This window comes from Oryza brachyantha, chromosome 4 (assembly GCF_000231095.2).
Source record: "Oryza brachyantha chromosome 4, ObraRS2, whole genome shotgun sequence".
Taxonomy (NCBI): domain Eukaryota; kingdom Viridiplantae; phylum Streptophyta; class Magnoliopsida; order Poales; family Poaceae; genus Oryza; species Oryza brachyantha.
In genome coordinates this window covers 18,636,236-18,652,344 of record NC_023166.2, presented here as the reverse complement: position 1 = coordinate 18,652,344, position 16,109 = coordinate 18,636,236, and the positions used below count along the sequence as shown (strand labels likewise).

The window sequence follows — 16,109 nt, the reverse complement described above, 5'->3', positions numbered from 1 at the left end:
GTAGAAACAAAATGATAGGTGCAAAACTCAAACGTATTTTAGAAATAAGTTATATCTCGAAGATGTATTTATGCCATGGCGTGTGCAGTGCATCATCCCGATGTCATAGTCAGCACGGCGAAAATGTCCAAAGTATGGCAACATCACGCACCATTGCATTTACAGGGATGGTCAAGTGGCTGGCTCCAAGTCTCTACATACAGCGACGCTGAGTACGGCAAGAGACGAACGGATCAAAAAGCTCTCATAAAATCCTGGAAAAGGATTTCTGAACCCTCACCTTAACCGTGGCACTCTGCCATCCATCACACGTACGCCAAAAATTTTTTTTTTAAAAAAATGCGCTGCCTGAACATGTCAAATATGCTTTCAGCATCGTACTATACTCTACCATCATTTGCTTCGTCAACTCTTTTAAAGTGAGATCTCAACAAAGCAGAAGTCAGATTTACTGTATCCACAATCCATCATTCACACTGCATTTGGGAGAGCTTGCAGTTCAATGCCTATCGCTTGCAGGTGGGCCCCCTCGTAGACATGGTAGCTCGAGTGAAATGGAGAATGTTCGACAAGTGAGTGTAAAACCATCCGTGAAGTAAACGAAGTAGACAAACTGGAGCTGGAGAATCACGCAAAAAAACGGATAAGAAAAGGTCCCCGGTCAAACCGTTCCAGTGATAAACTTGGTCATGACACTGAAATACTGACTGAATTGTTGTAAGTACACAGAACCTGGAAATTGTACATATTGCCAGAAATCACTTTCAGACTGTGGTACTAGTAGCAAGATAGCCAAAGGCAGCTTTTTACCGCCATGTGTACCACTCTGAAAATTTCTTATAACAAGGACAGCTGAGCACTGGAAACATCTGACAATCACAATTATAAGGTGGATTCATCATGCCACCGACATATTGCACAGTGCAGGCATGAATCAGGAAAGATAGGAATGCGATTGAACTCAGAACAATAGATATTGCACGGTGCAGACATGAATCAGAGAGGAGAGAAATGTGATTGAACCCAGAACAATAAATAGCAACCCTTTTCCAGCAAGGATGATGAATAAAGAATACTGCATAAATTTCATACTGGACAAGAAGAACAAATTTTGAACCGAGATAAAAGAAGTTCCAGGTAAACTGAACTGAATGCTCTATGCTCTCTCCCAAACATTTCTTCGAGAGCTCCACGAAAGGGAGGGGGCGTCATTTTTCTGAATTACAGGTCATTATAAGGGTAGCTAAACAGCAGCAAGAAATGGGTGGTTTGCTAAACAAGAGGCATATATGGATATACCAAAAGAAATGTAATTCAGCACCCCATTATTGCGCAGTTATAAACGAATACACCAGCGCGCTCCTTCACCGAGAGCACCTCCCAGTCAGCACCATCGTTCCCATCTTCAGGACACCAAGAATGCAGCAAAATTACTTCACCACGGGGTACCCTGTGGCCACCAATAACAAGCAATCTATCACCACATGCCTTGAAAGCTAGCCCCCAACCATTGGAGGAGTCAGCTCTGACTGGCAATGGCTTCACTATGTTCCAGGTGTTATTTTCTTTGTCGTACTTCTTTACCACATTTGTCGACTGATCAGCTGCATAGAGCTGATTATTCACAACAGCTACTAGGGGAGGAGATTGAGAGGCACTAGTCCCTCCAGGGTACATATCATGTATTCTTCTCCATGTCCTTGTTTCAAGACTGTATTCCTCTCCACAGGTCAATGAATCCCTCTGACTGGACACACCCCCAATGACATAAAACTTTCCATCCATAAAAAACCCCGACGAGAGCCTCCTCGGCAAGTTCATGTCTGGCAAAGTCTCCCAATGACCAGTCTCTGAATTGTACAGCTCAGCAGATTTCAGTACCTGTCCATTCTTATCACACCCACCAGCAACAATAGCAATCTCACCAAAGCTCCCTGAAGCAAAGAGGCAGCGAGGCAGATTCATTGGAGTGCATCGGGACCAACCACGGTCCAGTAAATTGTACATCCAAATAGCCAGACCTGTATATTCTCGGCCAAAGACAAGGAGTTGTGTCCCGACGGCAAGTGATTCCTTGTCTGCACAAGAGAAGCACTCATCACAGGGCATTCTTGGGAGCCTCATCCATCGCTTGCGCGAAGGATCAAATGCTTCCCAGGGCATCAAGCTACACGCTAGATACACCCAGTGTTCCACAATGCCGTACTTTCTTCTCAGTTTGTACAGATAACCGCTGTTGATTAACAAATTGAACTTTTTGTTCAAACAAGAAAGAGATGGGTAGTCTGATCTGCTCGCCCAAGCAAGGCAGTCCTGAGCCAGGTCATCGTGAAGGCCTGGAAAGAAGCAATCATTTGATCCATTGGAACTTGAGTCGCCTGATTGAGTCTTGATAACAGGCTTCTGCAACTTAAGCTTCAGTTCTTTACTATCCAAATCAGCACACAGCACATCCAAGTCTAATTCTGAATTACCACAGCAGTCAACAAGTTTGTCATTCACCTCTGAGTGCTTCCTTGAATCCCTCGAGAAGCCATTCCTGACCAAAAGAAAGTAGGCTAATGTGTACTTCTGCCAGGAATTATCCTGCTGATTAAACAGCCTAAAGAGGTGCAGAACCACAGAACCAGGAACAGCAATAAGGCTTTTGCAGTCACAATCTTGAAAATCTTCCATCTTTTTTTTGTTGTGTCAACTGTGGAATGAGGAAGAGGACACGAAGGTTGGACAGATCACAGATCACCTCTGTAAAATTTTTTGACGAAAACAGCAAAAATGAGCACAAAGCTTTTGAAATGCACTAAGATTCTGGATCAAGAACAGAGTAAACAGCAAAACTTTTTACCATAGAGACCACTAGTCCACTACATATCTAAACAATGAACACATTTGGGCATGTTCATCTTAATAGGTTCACTTATTTCGCTAAAAATACCTTCAGAGTTGATTTAGATTGAAAAATATGTATATTTTTCCAACTTCGGCGTATTCAGAATCAACTAAACTTCAGTATAATTAGGACCAAAGATTCCAAATCTTCTGTTGGTAACCATTTTTTTATTGATACCAGCAAGAAAATGCCTACACAGCACATTCTATGAGCATGGGCACCCAAACGGTACAAGAGCCCAACCGAGCTCCACACAGTGTCCATGGTGAGTTGATGACTGGTTTCTGCTTCTTCGCTAACTTGATCTTAAAAACATTTGCTTCAAGAAACAAATTATATCCAAAACAGTGCTATCACCCCAGTTTCATCTAAACAGAGGAAAATAAACTTTGCACCAAAGCATCGGCTAGTTCATTACAGCCATCCGCTAGTTCTAGATTCGGATTCAACCCAAGAAAAATAACCTCAAAGGTGGTTTATCTGATCTGCAACCAATTCATACGAAAGACAAAAATAATTATCTATCCAAACTAAAAAAAAATCCAGCAAAACAAAAACTAACCCAAGATTTGCAGAATGCGGGCAAAAATACCTCTCTATTCTCACCACCCAAAAAATAAATAAATCGTGCACAGGCAAAAATGGACACATCTGGTTGCTGCTCTCCATGACACAAAGTTCCCTAAAAACCGCGCATTTTTCTCGCACAGAACCACCACATTCACATCCCAAACAGAAAAAAGAAGATGCCGACGTTTCCCCAACTAATTCACTCACAAGAAACATAATTAACTTTCTTTTTTTTTCTCTCCAAATCTACGAGCCACCACTTCAGTTCAAGCACTCGCGAGGAAAAAAAAAAAGGAGAAGGAAAAAAAATGAAAGACCTTTGCAACGAAAACGCCAGGGCTACAAAATGCAACCACGAGAGAATTGGGCCAGCTCCTCACCTCACCTCAGTTCATCTCACCTCACCCCGCCGCGACGCGCCGCCGGCGAGATCCCGGCCTCCGCCGCCGCCGCGGCGCGAGCGCCGGCCGCCTCCATCCCCCGGCGCCACCAGCCACGAGAGCGGCTCCAAGAAACCTGCGAGGGGAGCGCGGCACGGGCCACAAGGAGGACGAGGACGACGACGAGATACACCAGCAGAGTGAGAGAGAGCGGTTACGCGGAGTTGGGTTTTTGTCGTGGTACACCGCGCCCCTTCGCGGCGGCGGGTGGGGGGAGGGAGGAGCGAGTGGCTGAGGGAGCTCACCGGAGACGGCCGGATCTCGTGGCGGTGGCCGGCGACGAGGCGGGGCCCGCGCGCGCGTGGGGAGGGAGCAGGCGGTGGGGACCACCGTCAGTGAGACGGGGAGGGCATGGGGAGCAAGTTTTGGAGGGGCTAGGGGAAAGCCGTATATATATGCCCCATGTGCTTAAGCCCAAGTGCCAAATGGATTAATTGCAAGCTTGCCTCTCTTTTCCTCTTTTTTTTTTTCTTCTTTGCCTTCTCATCACACATATTTTTTTAATGCTTTTTACCACCTCGGTAACCATGCCTTGATCCTACTGTTATCTCGAAACCACCCACTGATTAAAATATCCTCCTCTTCCTACTGTAAGCCTTCGGCATTGCAATTTACTATACGGTAGAAAATTTTTAAGGAGGGTGATTGAGGTACAATGGAGTGAATACCATGCCAATCTCAATGGGTTTTATGGATATGTTATACATCAGTACTAGAGGAAATACAAAACTATAAAAAGAGAGAATAAGATAGTTTCATGGTCATGAAATGTTTAGGCACTGTTATCAAATCCTCGGTAATCATGGTGAAACTCGTACTGAGTGGCTTGAGACGATTCATACAATCAAACACTTTGTACAAACACTTTGTACATCACTTTGTACATGTAATTAAACTTTCAGCAATGATTAAATGCTTTATTTAGCTTTGAAAATGGTACAATGAAGCATTGCGATGTGAGTAATTTCATGCATCGTTTTATCGAGTTAGCTGTTTTAAAAATTGTGTAGTAAACTAGACATTGAGACTGGCACAAGAAAACTTAGAATAAGCTCCCAGTGCCCTAGGATAATTTTATTTTATACTCATCACACAGCTATCTATGTTAAAACTAAAAGACTAAAACACCCTCTATTTTATTTATTTTAAATACATTTATTGCTTACTTTCACAAACTCCAATACAATATTTATTTTAAATATAAATTTATTTTGGAACCATGTAGAATGATTAAAAATAATCTTATTTTAGAACCGAGTGAGCAGTACTTACAAGAATGATAACTTATTTTGAGATAAATTCGGACTCTAAACTGGTTACTTATCTCAGGACAGAGAGTATAGTATTCTTTTTCAACTATTAATCCGAACTGAACTAAACATGTCTATTTTTCTCATTGTAAAAATCCCAGGCAAAATGGGAAAAAAAACTATGGGCGAAATGCGGCAGGATAAGGACACAACCATGCACGCGCACAAGCACAGCTGAACATGTTGCAGGAGGCCGGGTGTACTTTGCTCTTCTTTTCCTGCCTCTTTTCTTCTCCTTCTTGTTATAATGGAATGTTTTTTTCACAGTGTACTTCCCTTTCTTCTTCTCCATCTTGGATTCAGGGCAGCAAGGTGGAATGCAAAAGAATCTTGAGGTGGTGCCGACCGAAAGCCACCACTTGGGGTAGGCCATGCACGACCAAATTAATTTACGCACGTTGAAACGGCAGATAGATGAAAAGGACACCCACATTATCCTGCGATTATTTATACATGATTGGGCGTTTTTTTCGCTTAATCTTGATATGAAAACGAGCTCAATTATACGATGCATATAAATAGGTTTAAAGCAATAATGGATCATCCTCGATTATTTACGGTGCATCCTAACTGTGCCATCGGAATACCCCACATAGTATAAAAAAAATAACACAAATTAAAGAGGGCAGTAGATTGGAACTGCACGGGGATACAGTACCTGGAGTTCACGAAGAAAAAAAAAGTAGCAAGAAATATTTTATCATTAATACTATACCACTTTAAGCAACTGTATTTTATTCCACTCCTCCATTTGTTTAATCGGGCGCCAGGCTGTCCGGGTGTGGATAAGGACGGCTGTCTTCTCCACCAGGGTAAAGTTACCGCCCCGGTAAACGTGAAAGTTACGCACTAATCGCGTCCGCTAATGGCTGGTCAAGCAGAGCCACCCATCGATTGGGCTCCTCCTCCAAGTGGCCAAATTGGCTTGTCTCAATCTTTCCATTTTTTTTTACTGCACAGTCACACGTTTGACCCTCTCTGCAGGTTGAGGAAAAAAAGTTACCGCCGCAGAGTTTGACCCTCCGGCTTTTCTGAGCCTTTTTTTGGGGGTGGGAATATGGGATAGTGCGGTTGGGTGATGTCAGCTATGAGATGATGAGATGAAAAAAAAAAGGAGAAGAGAAGTGAAAACTTTGATCCGATGCGTTGCATCAGTATGCTCGGATCGCTCGTGCCAACGTACACAAAAAGGTCAGAGCACGTACTTCAGGTAACGGACAAAAACTCCTGGGAACAAAGTGTACCTTCTGAATGAATGCTGGGCTATTGATATACTCTCTGAAACCTTACGTGAAATTTTGTAAAGTTCTCATGAAATCCTTGAAGGATTCGTTTGGCAAACAACGAAATCAGAGTAGCAAGTCAACGATATACACCCTCCGGTTAAAATATGGTTCATATACACCCCTATCTCAATACTGCTAAGTCCAAAAAAGAAAACATCAAATTTTCCATATCTTACATATATCAATAATCAGACGACTAAAATATTATTTACTTTTTAAATCCAATGGACTTACACTCTATCAGACTTCAGCATAATGACACTAGAAATAATTTTTTCATGAGATAAACAAAACTGATAAAAGATAAAATCATTTTAGGATAAAAAAACAAGGAGTGGAGATGTGGCCCTCAAGAGGGGTACGTAGAAAGTGGGAGGCGTAGGCGAGCGAGAGTAACGCTAGCTGTCGCATGGAAATGTGCAGATCTAGTTGCCACATCCGGGAGGCCGCATAGCCTAGCTTAGCCCGGCCGGGGAGGCCCCACCCCCAACAAACAGGGCGCCACATTGCCCCCTGTAGCCTCCCTCCCTCTGCCCTGACCTGCCTCATGTAACAAACACATCAGCACACACGCACACTCTTTTCTGCAGCAGCAAAGAAGAAAAGAAAAGCTTTCTGTTTCTGTTCCACAGCAGTAGCATATACATACACACGCTACTCTGTCTACATGTTTTATATAATTGTGTATCTTTGGCAATGCCAGAGGGTAGCTTTACGATTCGGTTCAGCCTCGCTGCACTGCAGCAGCATCAGCTGCAGGCATGGCAGAGGCTTGATTGCGTGCTGCCGTGCTACGTATATACTGAACTATACTACATGCGTGTACCAGCATACTACTTGTAGTATACTACTCCAGTGTAGTAGGGGCAGATAGCTTGAGATGTAGTACTAGAAAGGGAGAATCATCTGCTGCTACAAGACGGATGCACGAATACACTGCTCGTAGCTAGTGCCACCGTGAGGGTACTACCACTACCACTACTAGCAACCATGTGATCCGTCATTATGGAGGATTCAAGGCCCCTGACATATATACTAGCGCACTAATAAGTGTAGTATTGTATTGGAAGAAAGCAAGAAACCCTGTACGTCACTGCACCCCCAAGCTAGAGAACATTAGCAGTATGTGCATTGCTGCTGGAATTAGTAATATATTAGCATGTGTAGAACATAAGCATGCTGCGGATACAGTAGCGTACTGCTGGTCGCCACAGTGTTTGTTGGTGTGATCTATCTTTGGTGAACCAGAAACCGCAGAATGTCACCACACATGCAGCATAATAGCAATAGCAGAGGAGGAGAGGGGTTTGAAGTTCGATCGATCGCATTGATCAGTAGGGCCGAGCAGCAGCAGGAAGGGGAGGCACTAGTAGATCTATATAGCTGTGAGAACACGCAGCGGTATTTATTAGTGCCCGAAATTAGGTGCCTAATCAATCCCCCCTTTTCTACTAACACACGACGTAAGCACGGACTTGGGTTCTGATCACTCCTAATTAAAACCCTTTTCATCACCTCTTGCTTCTCCGTACAGACTAAAGAGGCGTGTAGCGCCCCATCTACTTGTGTTAAAGCCAAAATTTAAGTTTTTAACTTTTAAAATTAATTTAAATATTTTTCACCGAAATTATTTTCCAGATTTGACTTTTATATTACTAAGAATACATATATATAAAAATCTTCTTTATAAAATATTTTTTGTTTGGCTTTTATATCACCACGAAAAAGCCAAACTATCAAACTCCAATGACCCTAGTAGCAGCGATAGTAGAGTATAGCGTAGGCAAAAGGCAAAGAGAGTTGTGGTGATAGCTGCAGATGAGATTAGCTTTGCAGTAGCAGGCTACCCGCAGCAGCCGCAGGAGCAGGAGTACTGCCACTGTACTAGGGGCAAATGGAGACGTGCACACTCTCCCCGCAGAGGGAGGGGGGGGGGGGGGGGGGAAGGAAAAACCTTACTACCACAAGTGGAAAAAAAGGTGGATGCCTTGGGGGGCCGCATGGAAACGGAAGGGGGGGAGTGGGGGTGGATTGGAAATGTTCCATCATCACATGATGCTCACATGCGTGATGGCGCGAGCAGAAACCAAACCCAACCGAACCGACCCCGACTCCTCTGGCGCTCGCGGCATCGCGAGGCAGGGCTTGATGGTGGAGGCGGCGGTGGCGGTGACAGCGGTGCGGGGGGGTGGGTGGTGGGGCTCACGCCTCTCTCTCCCCGCGCTATCCTACTGTTCCTGATAGATCCACCAACCGGGGGCTCTGCGCGGCTGCCCGAGCTCCTTTTCTTCCGTTGCGCGGGGGCGGGGCCCCCGCCCGCCATGTTTTGGACGCTTCCGCCTTCGCCTCCTCCTCCCCCCCCCCCCTGTTTTTTTCTATCTTCTTCTTTTCTTGGCGCAGGGCAAGATTTACAAAAGAAAGAAATGTGATAGTACCAAAGCCTTGTAGTATTAAGCTGACAGGTTTAACGTGGATGGGGAGTAGGGATCGTAGGGGCTGTTTGGTGGATCACATCTTTTTTTTTTGGGAGTTAGCGCTCAATCAAACAATTCCGCTCTACCAAAAAAGGATGCTGAGCAGGCTCAAATGAGCTTCAGAAAATAAACTAGAGGGTTAAGCAAGGTTCAAGTCACTCTACAACTCCACTTTTCACTTTGAACCCCATTCTAGCACAAGTTAGACTTGGGGAGGTCCTATCTATCACATTAAGTATATTTCTTGAATTTATTTTTTCCACAAAACAGTATATTTGTAGAGTATTAGTTGTCTTATAATTATCTCATATTTAAATATTTATCCATTTTAGCTCTAACTTCTTCTGTCTCCTTATTTAACGAGGGACATTTAAATTATTTTTTCTTATAAATATATATTTATATTGAGACGGAAGAAACAAAAATACTTCAAACAAGCCATAGTTGCCACTGTGCCAAACGAGTCACATTACTCTAGTGTTAATAAACGAAACTTTGCGGTAAACTAAAAGGCCAGGTGCATCCGTGCATAGTAAAGAATAATAGCGCCGTCCAATAATTAGGTACAAAGGAATGGGACGGTGAAACGCCCCCAACAGTGCAGGACAAATGGGCAGGGGGAGTGATCAATAAGAAACGTTTGACTAACAGCTGGGGTAAAACAGTGTTTTGTTTCGAGCGTGGGCTGTGCATGTGTCGATCCTGTAGGGGGCAAGCAAGGTGGGCTAATTCACGATCTATTGCAAAAGAAAATTCATAAGTTTATCTAAATTTAAATATATATATATTAATATATATATTTTATATATTTATCTAGATTTATTAACACGAGAAATACGCGCTTAGATAGTGGCGGAGAAGCAAGAAAGCCGGTGGTGGCCTTTAACTCCTCCTCCCTCGTTGTAGGTGCGCGCGCCGGTGGCGGTGGCGCCGGTGGTTCCATGTTAATCCACTTCCATCCATTTACATCTATCTACAACCATATATCATCCATTCGCTCTCCTCTTCCTCCACCCATGTGACCCTTGCCAGTGGCAGGTCGCGCTTAATTATTCGCGGCCCCATCCTTCGCTCCAGGGTCCCCCCTCTCCCCTACGCTTTGTTTCTTTCCCACCCTTCCCCTCCAATCCGCTCCGCCTCACGATATCGATTGTTCGCAGCAGCTGCGGCTGCACGAACCAACCCCCAGGTGCAATGCAAAGGTGTATGCAACATCTTCACGAATCAATGGCTGGTGCTGGGGATGTTGATGCGTTAGTTAATCTAAGGTTGATGCGTTGCCAGCAACTGAAACCGTTAAGAAAGCATACATCTTTTCTTTTTTTTTTCTCTACTATCTCTTTCTTTCTTCTTCGGTGGAGGATGGGTAGGAGGGGTACCTTTTGTGCTGGCCGCTATCGACCTGAGGGGACTTTATAATTTGAGGAGGCCTCTTAAGAAAGCTTTTTAGGCTCGTCCGCAGATACGCCTTAGATCTCCAAAGATCACAGAGAAGTATTATAATGCACCAACTGTAGAGAAAGATAGAGAAAAAATATTAGTAGTGATACGATGGACAGGTAGCCCCTGATCTAGGGGCAAGATTCCATGTTTGGTCAGTACAATTAAGCAATCCAACCAAAACCATCACTATTACACGTTTTTTACGGTTTGTTCGTTTTCTGTACTATATCCAATAACTGCACAGAAAAGTACAGGATAGAGAGAGCATGGGGAAACAATTTGTGGTAAAATACCAAGATACCCTAAAAGCACATTACATTTGCCCATACCTTGGTATCTTCCTGGAGAGTGGAGACCAGGGAGCAATTGGAACTTAGGCGAGACACCTGGGCTTAACAGTGCCACGTCTCCCAACCCCACAGATCTACCAGACTATACCAACATCATGCTACTAGCCGCTACATGCTTCTACTTTAAGTTGTCTTTAGGTAGTAGTTACTTATAGTGCCACCTAAGTTTGTCAACCTAAGTGCAGACACTTTTAAAGTTTGACAGTTATCATAACTTCAGTTTAATCACAAAGCAAAGTGACAGAAAGAACCATTGGTTCAGGCCCTGCATTTTGTAGATAATACATGGGCAAGTACCGCTGGTCACAGAAGTTTTCACAACCTGTGTCAGTTGATCAGCTTGGAGTGAAAATTTTACAGGTTTTTTACATGTCATGTGCCGTTGGTACCTGGCCCTGTCGTTGCTGTCGGTGACTCGAAATCTGCTCCAAACCTGCAGCAGCAGATGCACTAGAAAGCTACTACCACTGAATTCTTACTCACAGTTAAGTTCACTGCAGGTTCAGTTCTTCGGTCCCTTTGAAGGTGGCGGAGGCATTGCTCCCAGCATGGGCGCTCCGTTTGATGTCCGGAAAAGTGCTCGACCTGGCAAAGAAACACTCAGTAACAGGTTTCTGAATATGGCAAGTTGGAGTATATCTGTACGAGGCACACATTACCAAATGTAAAGTAATTGCGTAATGGAGCAGGGAATATCATAGCTACCTTTTTGGCCCATAGCATGGGCGTCAGACTCCTAGGATGCTCTTTCTCCACCACAGAGATGCCACTGGCGTTGGCGTCTCTTGACTGAAATTATATTGAACTCACACACTATGTAAATCTAATTAACTCGAACATCGCCCAAAGAACTCACATATTGTCGTTTAGTATTTGTGTGTTAGCAATCCAGAAAATGGTTTTGCACTTAAGGTAAGCATAAATAATGACCAAACATATACATTAGATATCTGTGCTCAAGAATTAACCAGAGTGAAGGAAAATTTGGCGAACAAAACTACCATGGATCATAAGCCCATAAACCTACGAATTCCCATGAAGGCCTATAAGCCCAAAAACCTACGAATTCCCATGAAGGCCTTAGAAGATGTCACAATAAATAAGAGATCATAGCAGCATTACAAATACAAATAATAAAATCAAAACATATGAACTTGGATGTTATAATTATGTTCTAAATATACCTTTATTTTTTTTTCAGATCTCCTTTTCTGCAGGCATTAAATGTGAGTGAGAAGATATTATTCCCTCGGTTTACATTTGGTCATCTTGCCCGCTTCATCTTACCTGGTGACAAATGCCTCCATCTGTACCCTATGAAAAAAAGGACACGTGAGGTCAGGATAGGCATCATTTGTTGGTTGCATCTGTTGCTCCAAAACTAAATAAAAGCAGCAGATGAACCGAACAAGCAGGAAGTATAATGGAATAAAAAACCCTCTACATATCGAGAGGTATACAAATAATGAAAGAGGCAATCGAGATAGCCTATATCAAAAGTGTCTCAACGATGCAGTTCAGTACATTAAACTCTGCGTTCTTTAGAAGAGATTATTCATCGGCTTTTGCGTACATGCTTCTCAAACTGCTAAAACTAGCTGTGTAGTATGCACACAGTGAGTTGCTCACTTGTCATCATGCATTCCTTCCTTCCTTCTTGATGGACTTAAGTTTCATATTTCTTTCTACTCACTGGTCTTCAGTTTCACACTACAAAATTATTTTGATTAAAATGGTCAGGGAGGAAAAGGAAACAGATAAGAATACAAGCAGAAGAAAATATTACCTCCACTGATGAACCCACTGACAAGAACCTCTGATTCCAGTTAGTCATAACTGTTTTACCAAGTCCATGAAGAACCTCTCACTTCAGTTACTGAGAATGCAGGTATCGTATCCAAATCTGAAAATATATGACAAACAGCCAGTTGATCTAAAATCATACAGACCACATCTGAATCAGAAAGGTCTGCATAACGAGGTTTCCAATAAAACGGGACCGATGAGTTTCTTTTGCGCAAAAGGTTCCCCCATTGGTAGCTTCTCGCTAAGGTCGCGATCAATCAGATAAAACTCACCACTAAACTACTTCCACGCATCACCATACACAGACGATCAACCTGACTAAACCCTAATCCTTGAAGAGCCCTCGAGCGATGGGACTCCCAAGTCTCGGACTGATGCGGAATGGGTAGACGGAGGAGGAGGAGGAGGAGACCCGGCGTTACCTACGGAAGGAAGGAGGAAAACGAGCCGCTGAATGCCGGCGACGAGGAGGTGCGAGCCGCAGAGGGCGCGACCGCGAGCGGCCGAGCGGCAGCGCCGCCGATCGCCGGCCGCCGCGCCCCGAACGAGTGCGGGAGGGAGTCGCGGATATGGCACGATGGCGAGGGCTTTTTTGTAAGAAGCGAACCACTAGTAGCGTTTGGGCCGAGGAGAAGTAGGGCCCAATTTGCTTACGTGGATCGCGTCGGGTGATTTGGGTTAGAGTAAAGATCATTTCCCCTCCCTTAAATATTTGGCTGAATCCAATGGACATCCCTCAACTATAAAAGCAGTTACAGAGACTCTCTCAAGTGACGATACCAGTTTAACAAACCTCCTTTGGTTGGTTTGAGAGCAGTTTTTGGCTGATTTATCACTTATGTGGACATTGACTTGGTCTTTTACTCTATATAGCGTTGTTGTGTAATTATAGTCGGCTAAACAATAAAAGAACTCGATGGACTCACTTCCTGCCATTTATAAGGCCTCACGCTCGGCGTCGGACATTGCCTCGTGGCCGCCGGTGACCTCAATCCCAGAGTAGGACTCAATGCATGGGCACTCAGACCCCAAGTTGGCTGCCTCCGATCCTCCTCAGCTGGTGTTGTGTCGCAGCGCCAAGTCCATTGGTCAAACGCGCCCGGGTTGGGATATGCGGGAGTTGCGCTTGCGCCACCAGTGGTCTCTCCATTTCCGTGTCCACATCAAGTATGTGCGCATGTCGCTGATCGATGGCACACGCACCCTCGCGATCGATCAAGCAGTAGTTGGGTGGTTTTTTGCTTTGGTTTGAGCGACTTAGTGCTCTCCAACATCTAGTAATAAAACTCTTTGTTGTGTATTCACTTCACTGATCATTCAACTACAAATTTCTGTTGACTTTTTCTCAGATTCAACTTCATTTGTCTCCGTGAATGAATCAACCTAATGTTGGGAATGCATAAGAAAAATATCTATGCCGGATGGATGGTTCACATGTGACCTCGGATCCACAGCAGGGTCTGTAAGATCATAAGCATGATTAATATTTTCTGATGAACAATTGGCTTGTGATTTGGTTTATAAATTGAATTTGGTTTGGAAACAATTAAGGCGTTGGTGCGAGTGTGTATAACTCATGTGAGTCAGGTTGCAATATCTGTGCTCGGAAACGGTTGGTTTGTCTCTAGTTGTGCAGGTGACTTGAGGTCAATATCGGTCAATGGCGGTGGGATCGTGACTAGGCTCAAAGAGGAGCTGAGGTCCGGACGATCGAGGATGCCAGGTGACGATATTGAATACGAGTTGGCACATGGTGGAGGAACACCGTGTGGGATGGAATCGTAACGGGTTTCATATGTTGTATGTGTAAGCGCCGGAAAAATTGGGAAGTAAATCGGATCAAAACTAGATGAGAAAAGGAAAGGAGTTTGCTACAGTACTCGTTCGGATTACTATAGCAGGCCACGGGTTACTGTAGCGGAATCGGGTTACTGTACCGGAGCGGGTTACTGTAGCGCCGCGGGTGCTGTAGCGCGTTCGCGGTTTGGAAAATTGATTTTAATTGGAAATAGTTTTCGAGGATGAGTCGTATTAGTATAAGTAGTCCTACTCCTATTTGGTGATAGACTTTTCGATATAAATAGAGACCGAGGGGTATGCCCCCGGTGTGCTTTTGTGAGATTTAGTTGTTGATTCTAGATCGACGATTTTGATAGGAGTGCTGTTGGTGCACTTTGTAAATACCAGTTGATGCAATAAAGTCAAGATCATTCAATCTACGTTTTCGGCTTTCATCTACTGGTGATTTTTTGGATTCTGACGATCCGATCGACGTCATAGGAGTGGCGCGATTCGATGATCTGTTTGGCGGCACATGAGCGGCGCGATCAAGATAGCGGTGACATAGGAGCAACGCGATCAAGGTAGCAAGCCTTCGTCAATTTCTTCGACAGAGGTAATCCTTTATTCCGCGAAAGATTTTTGGGTTTTGTTTTTCCCTACCATTCACCCCCATCTGGTAGGTTTGTTTGATCTTGTTCGATCCTACAAGTGGTATCAGAGCCTCGTTTTCTATTTGATCTTCGCCGATCTTTAGATTTGTTTGCCATGGCTGAAAAGTTTTCAAACAAACCTCACATATTTAATGGATCTGATTTTGACTATTGGAAGAAAAAGATGGAATCTTATATTACATCTCAGGGTTATGATGTTTGGCTTAAAGTTAATCAACCTTATGAGATTCCTGAACGCATTGATACTTCGGCTCTAAAATTAGAATTTGAAAATAATTGCAAAGCGCGCAATATTATTCTGAATGGGATTTCTCGCTCCGATTTTGATCGTGTTTCGCATCTTGCAACTGCTAATAAGATTTGGAAAGCTTTAAATGATTTTCATACTGGAACTTCAAATATCAAAGAGTTGCGAAAGGATGTTTTCAAAAAAGAGTAAATAAAATTTGAGATGAAACTTGAAGAATCCTTGGATGACTATTTGGCTCGTTTCAATAAAATCTTGAGTGATCTTAGATCTGTTGATGCTTCTTATGATGTTAACTATTCTCAATCTGAGATTGCTCGTCACTTTATGAATGGCCTTGATATGAAAGTTTGGGATGTTAAAGTTACTTCAATTCAAGAGTCTGTTGATATGAATGCTTTAACTTTGGATATTCTTTATACTAAATTGAAAACATATGAGATGAATATTCTTTCAAAAAGGACTGATTTGAAATCTACTGCTTTAATATCCTCATCTGGATCTTCTTCTGAGTCTATTTCTTTGGCAACCTTTGCTGCTTTTACCGCCTTGTCCGATGATCAACTGGAAGAGATCGGTGAGGAGGACTTGGTTTTGGCCGCTAACAGAATTTCTCGAGCTGTGAGTAATATCAGGATCAGAAGAAGAGGAGGACCAATTCGATGCTTTGGATGTGGTCAACCCAATCACATCTGTTCTCAGTGCCCCAAGCTTGGAAGAGGTAAACAGGAAGAAGCTAAACCTCAAGATGCATCTGAAGATGCTAAGCAGAATAAGAAACAACTTAAGAATATGAAGATGAAGAAGTATTATCAAAAGTTGTTGGATGAAGCTTTTGCA

General features: G+C 43.5%; 1 protein-coding gene and 1 long non-coding RNA gene across 7 annotated transcripts; both read right to left on the bottom strand.

Moving 5' to 3' along the window:
- Window positions 1–1,034: 1,034 nt before the first annotated feature.
- Window positions 1,035–4,236, bottom strand: LOC102706466 (F-box/kelch-repeat protein At5g60570-like). Of its 2 annotated transcripts, none has more exons than XM_006652771.3 (2): window positions 3,861–4,236; window positions 1,035–2,745 (listed from the first exon to the last, which is right to left on the bottom strand). In XM_006652771.3, exon 2 carries the CDS (start codon window positions 2,674–2,676, stop codon window positions 1,315–1,317), a length of 1,362 nt encoding a protein of 453 aa, XP_006652834.1. In that variant the 5' UTR covers window positions 2,677–2,745; window positions 3,861–4,236; the 3' UTR covers window positions 1,035–1,314. The 2 variants fall into 2 exon arrangements, with proteins under 2 accessions (XP_006652834.1, XP_015692132.1); XM_015836646.2 differs by having other exon boundaries at window positions 3,841–3,892.
- A 927-nt stretch (window positions 4,237–5,163) lies between these two features.
- Window positions 5,164–13,083, bottom strand: LOC102706277. 5 transcript variants are annotated; one of them, XR_001550004.2, is made up of 8 exons: window positions 12,992–13,083; window positions 12,550–12,666; window positions 12,393–12,473; window positions 11,948–12,077; window positions 11,469–11,552; window positions 11,153–11,348; window positions 10,350–10,481; window positions 5,164–5,647 (listed from the first exon to the last, which is right to left on the bottom strand). It is a non-coding gene; the product is annotated as an uncharacterized LOC102706277 (long non-coding RNA). The 5 variants fall into 5 exon arrangements; XR_001550003.2 differs by lacking the exon at window positions 5,164–5,647 and adding an exon at window positions 6,572–7,036 and having other exon boundaries at window positions 12,337–12,473; XR_005811543.1 differs by lacking the exon at window positions 5,164–5,647 and adding an exon at window positions 6,572–7,036 and having other exon boundaries at window positions 11,469–11,576.
- Between the last annotated feature and the right edge of the window lie 3,026 nt (window positions 13,084–16,109).

Excerpts from the sequence above, each read along its gene's own strand:
- LOC102706466 (XM_006652771.3), bottom strand. The coding sequence starts at position 2,676 with ATGGAAGATTTTCAAGATTGTGACTGCAAAAGCCTTATTGCTGTTCCT.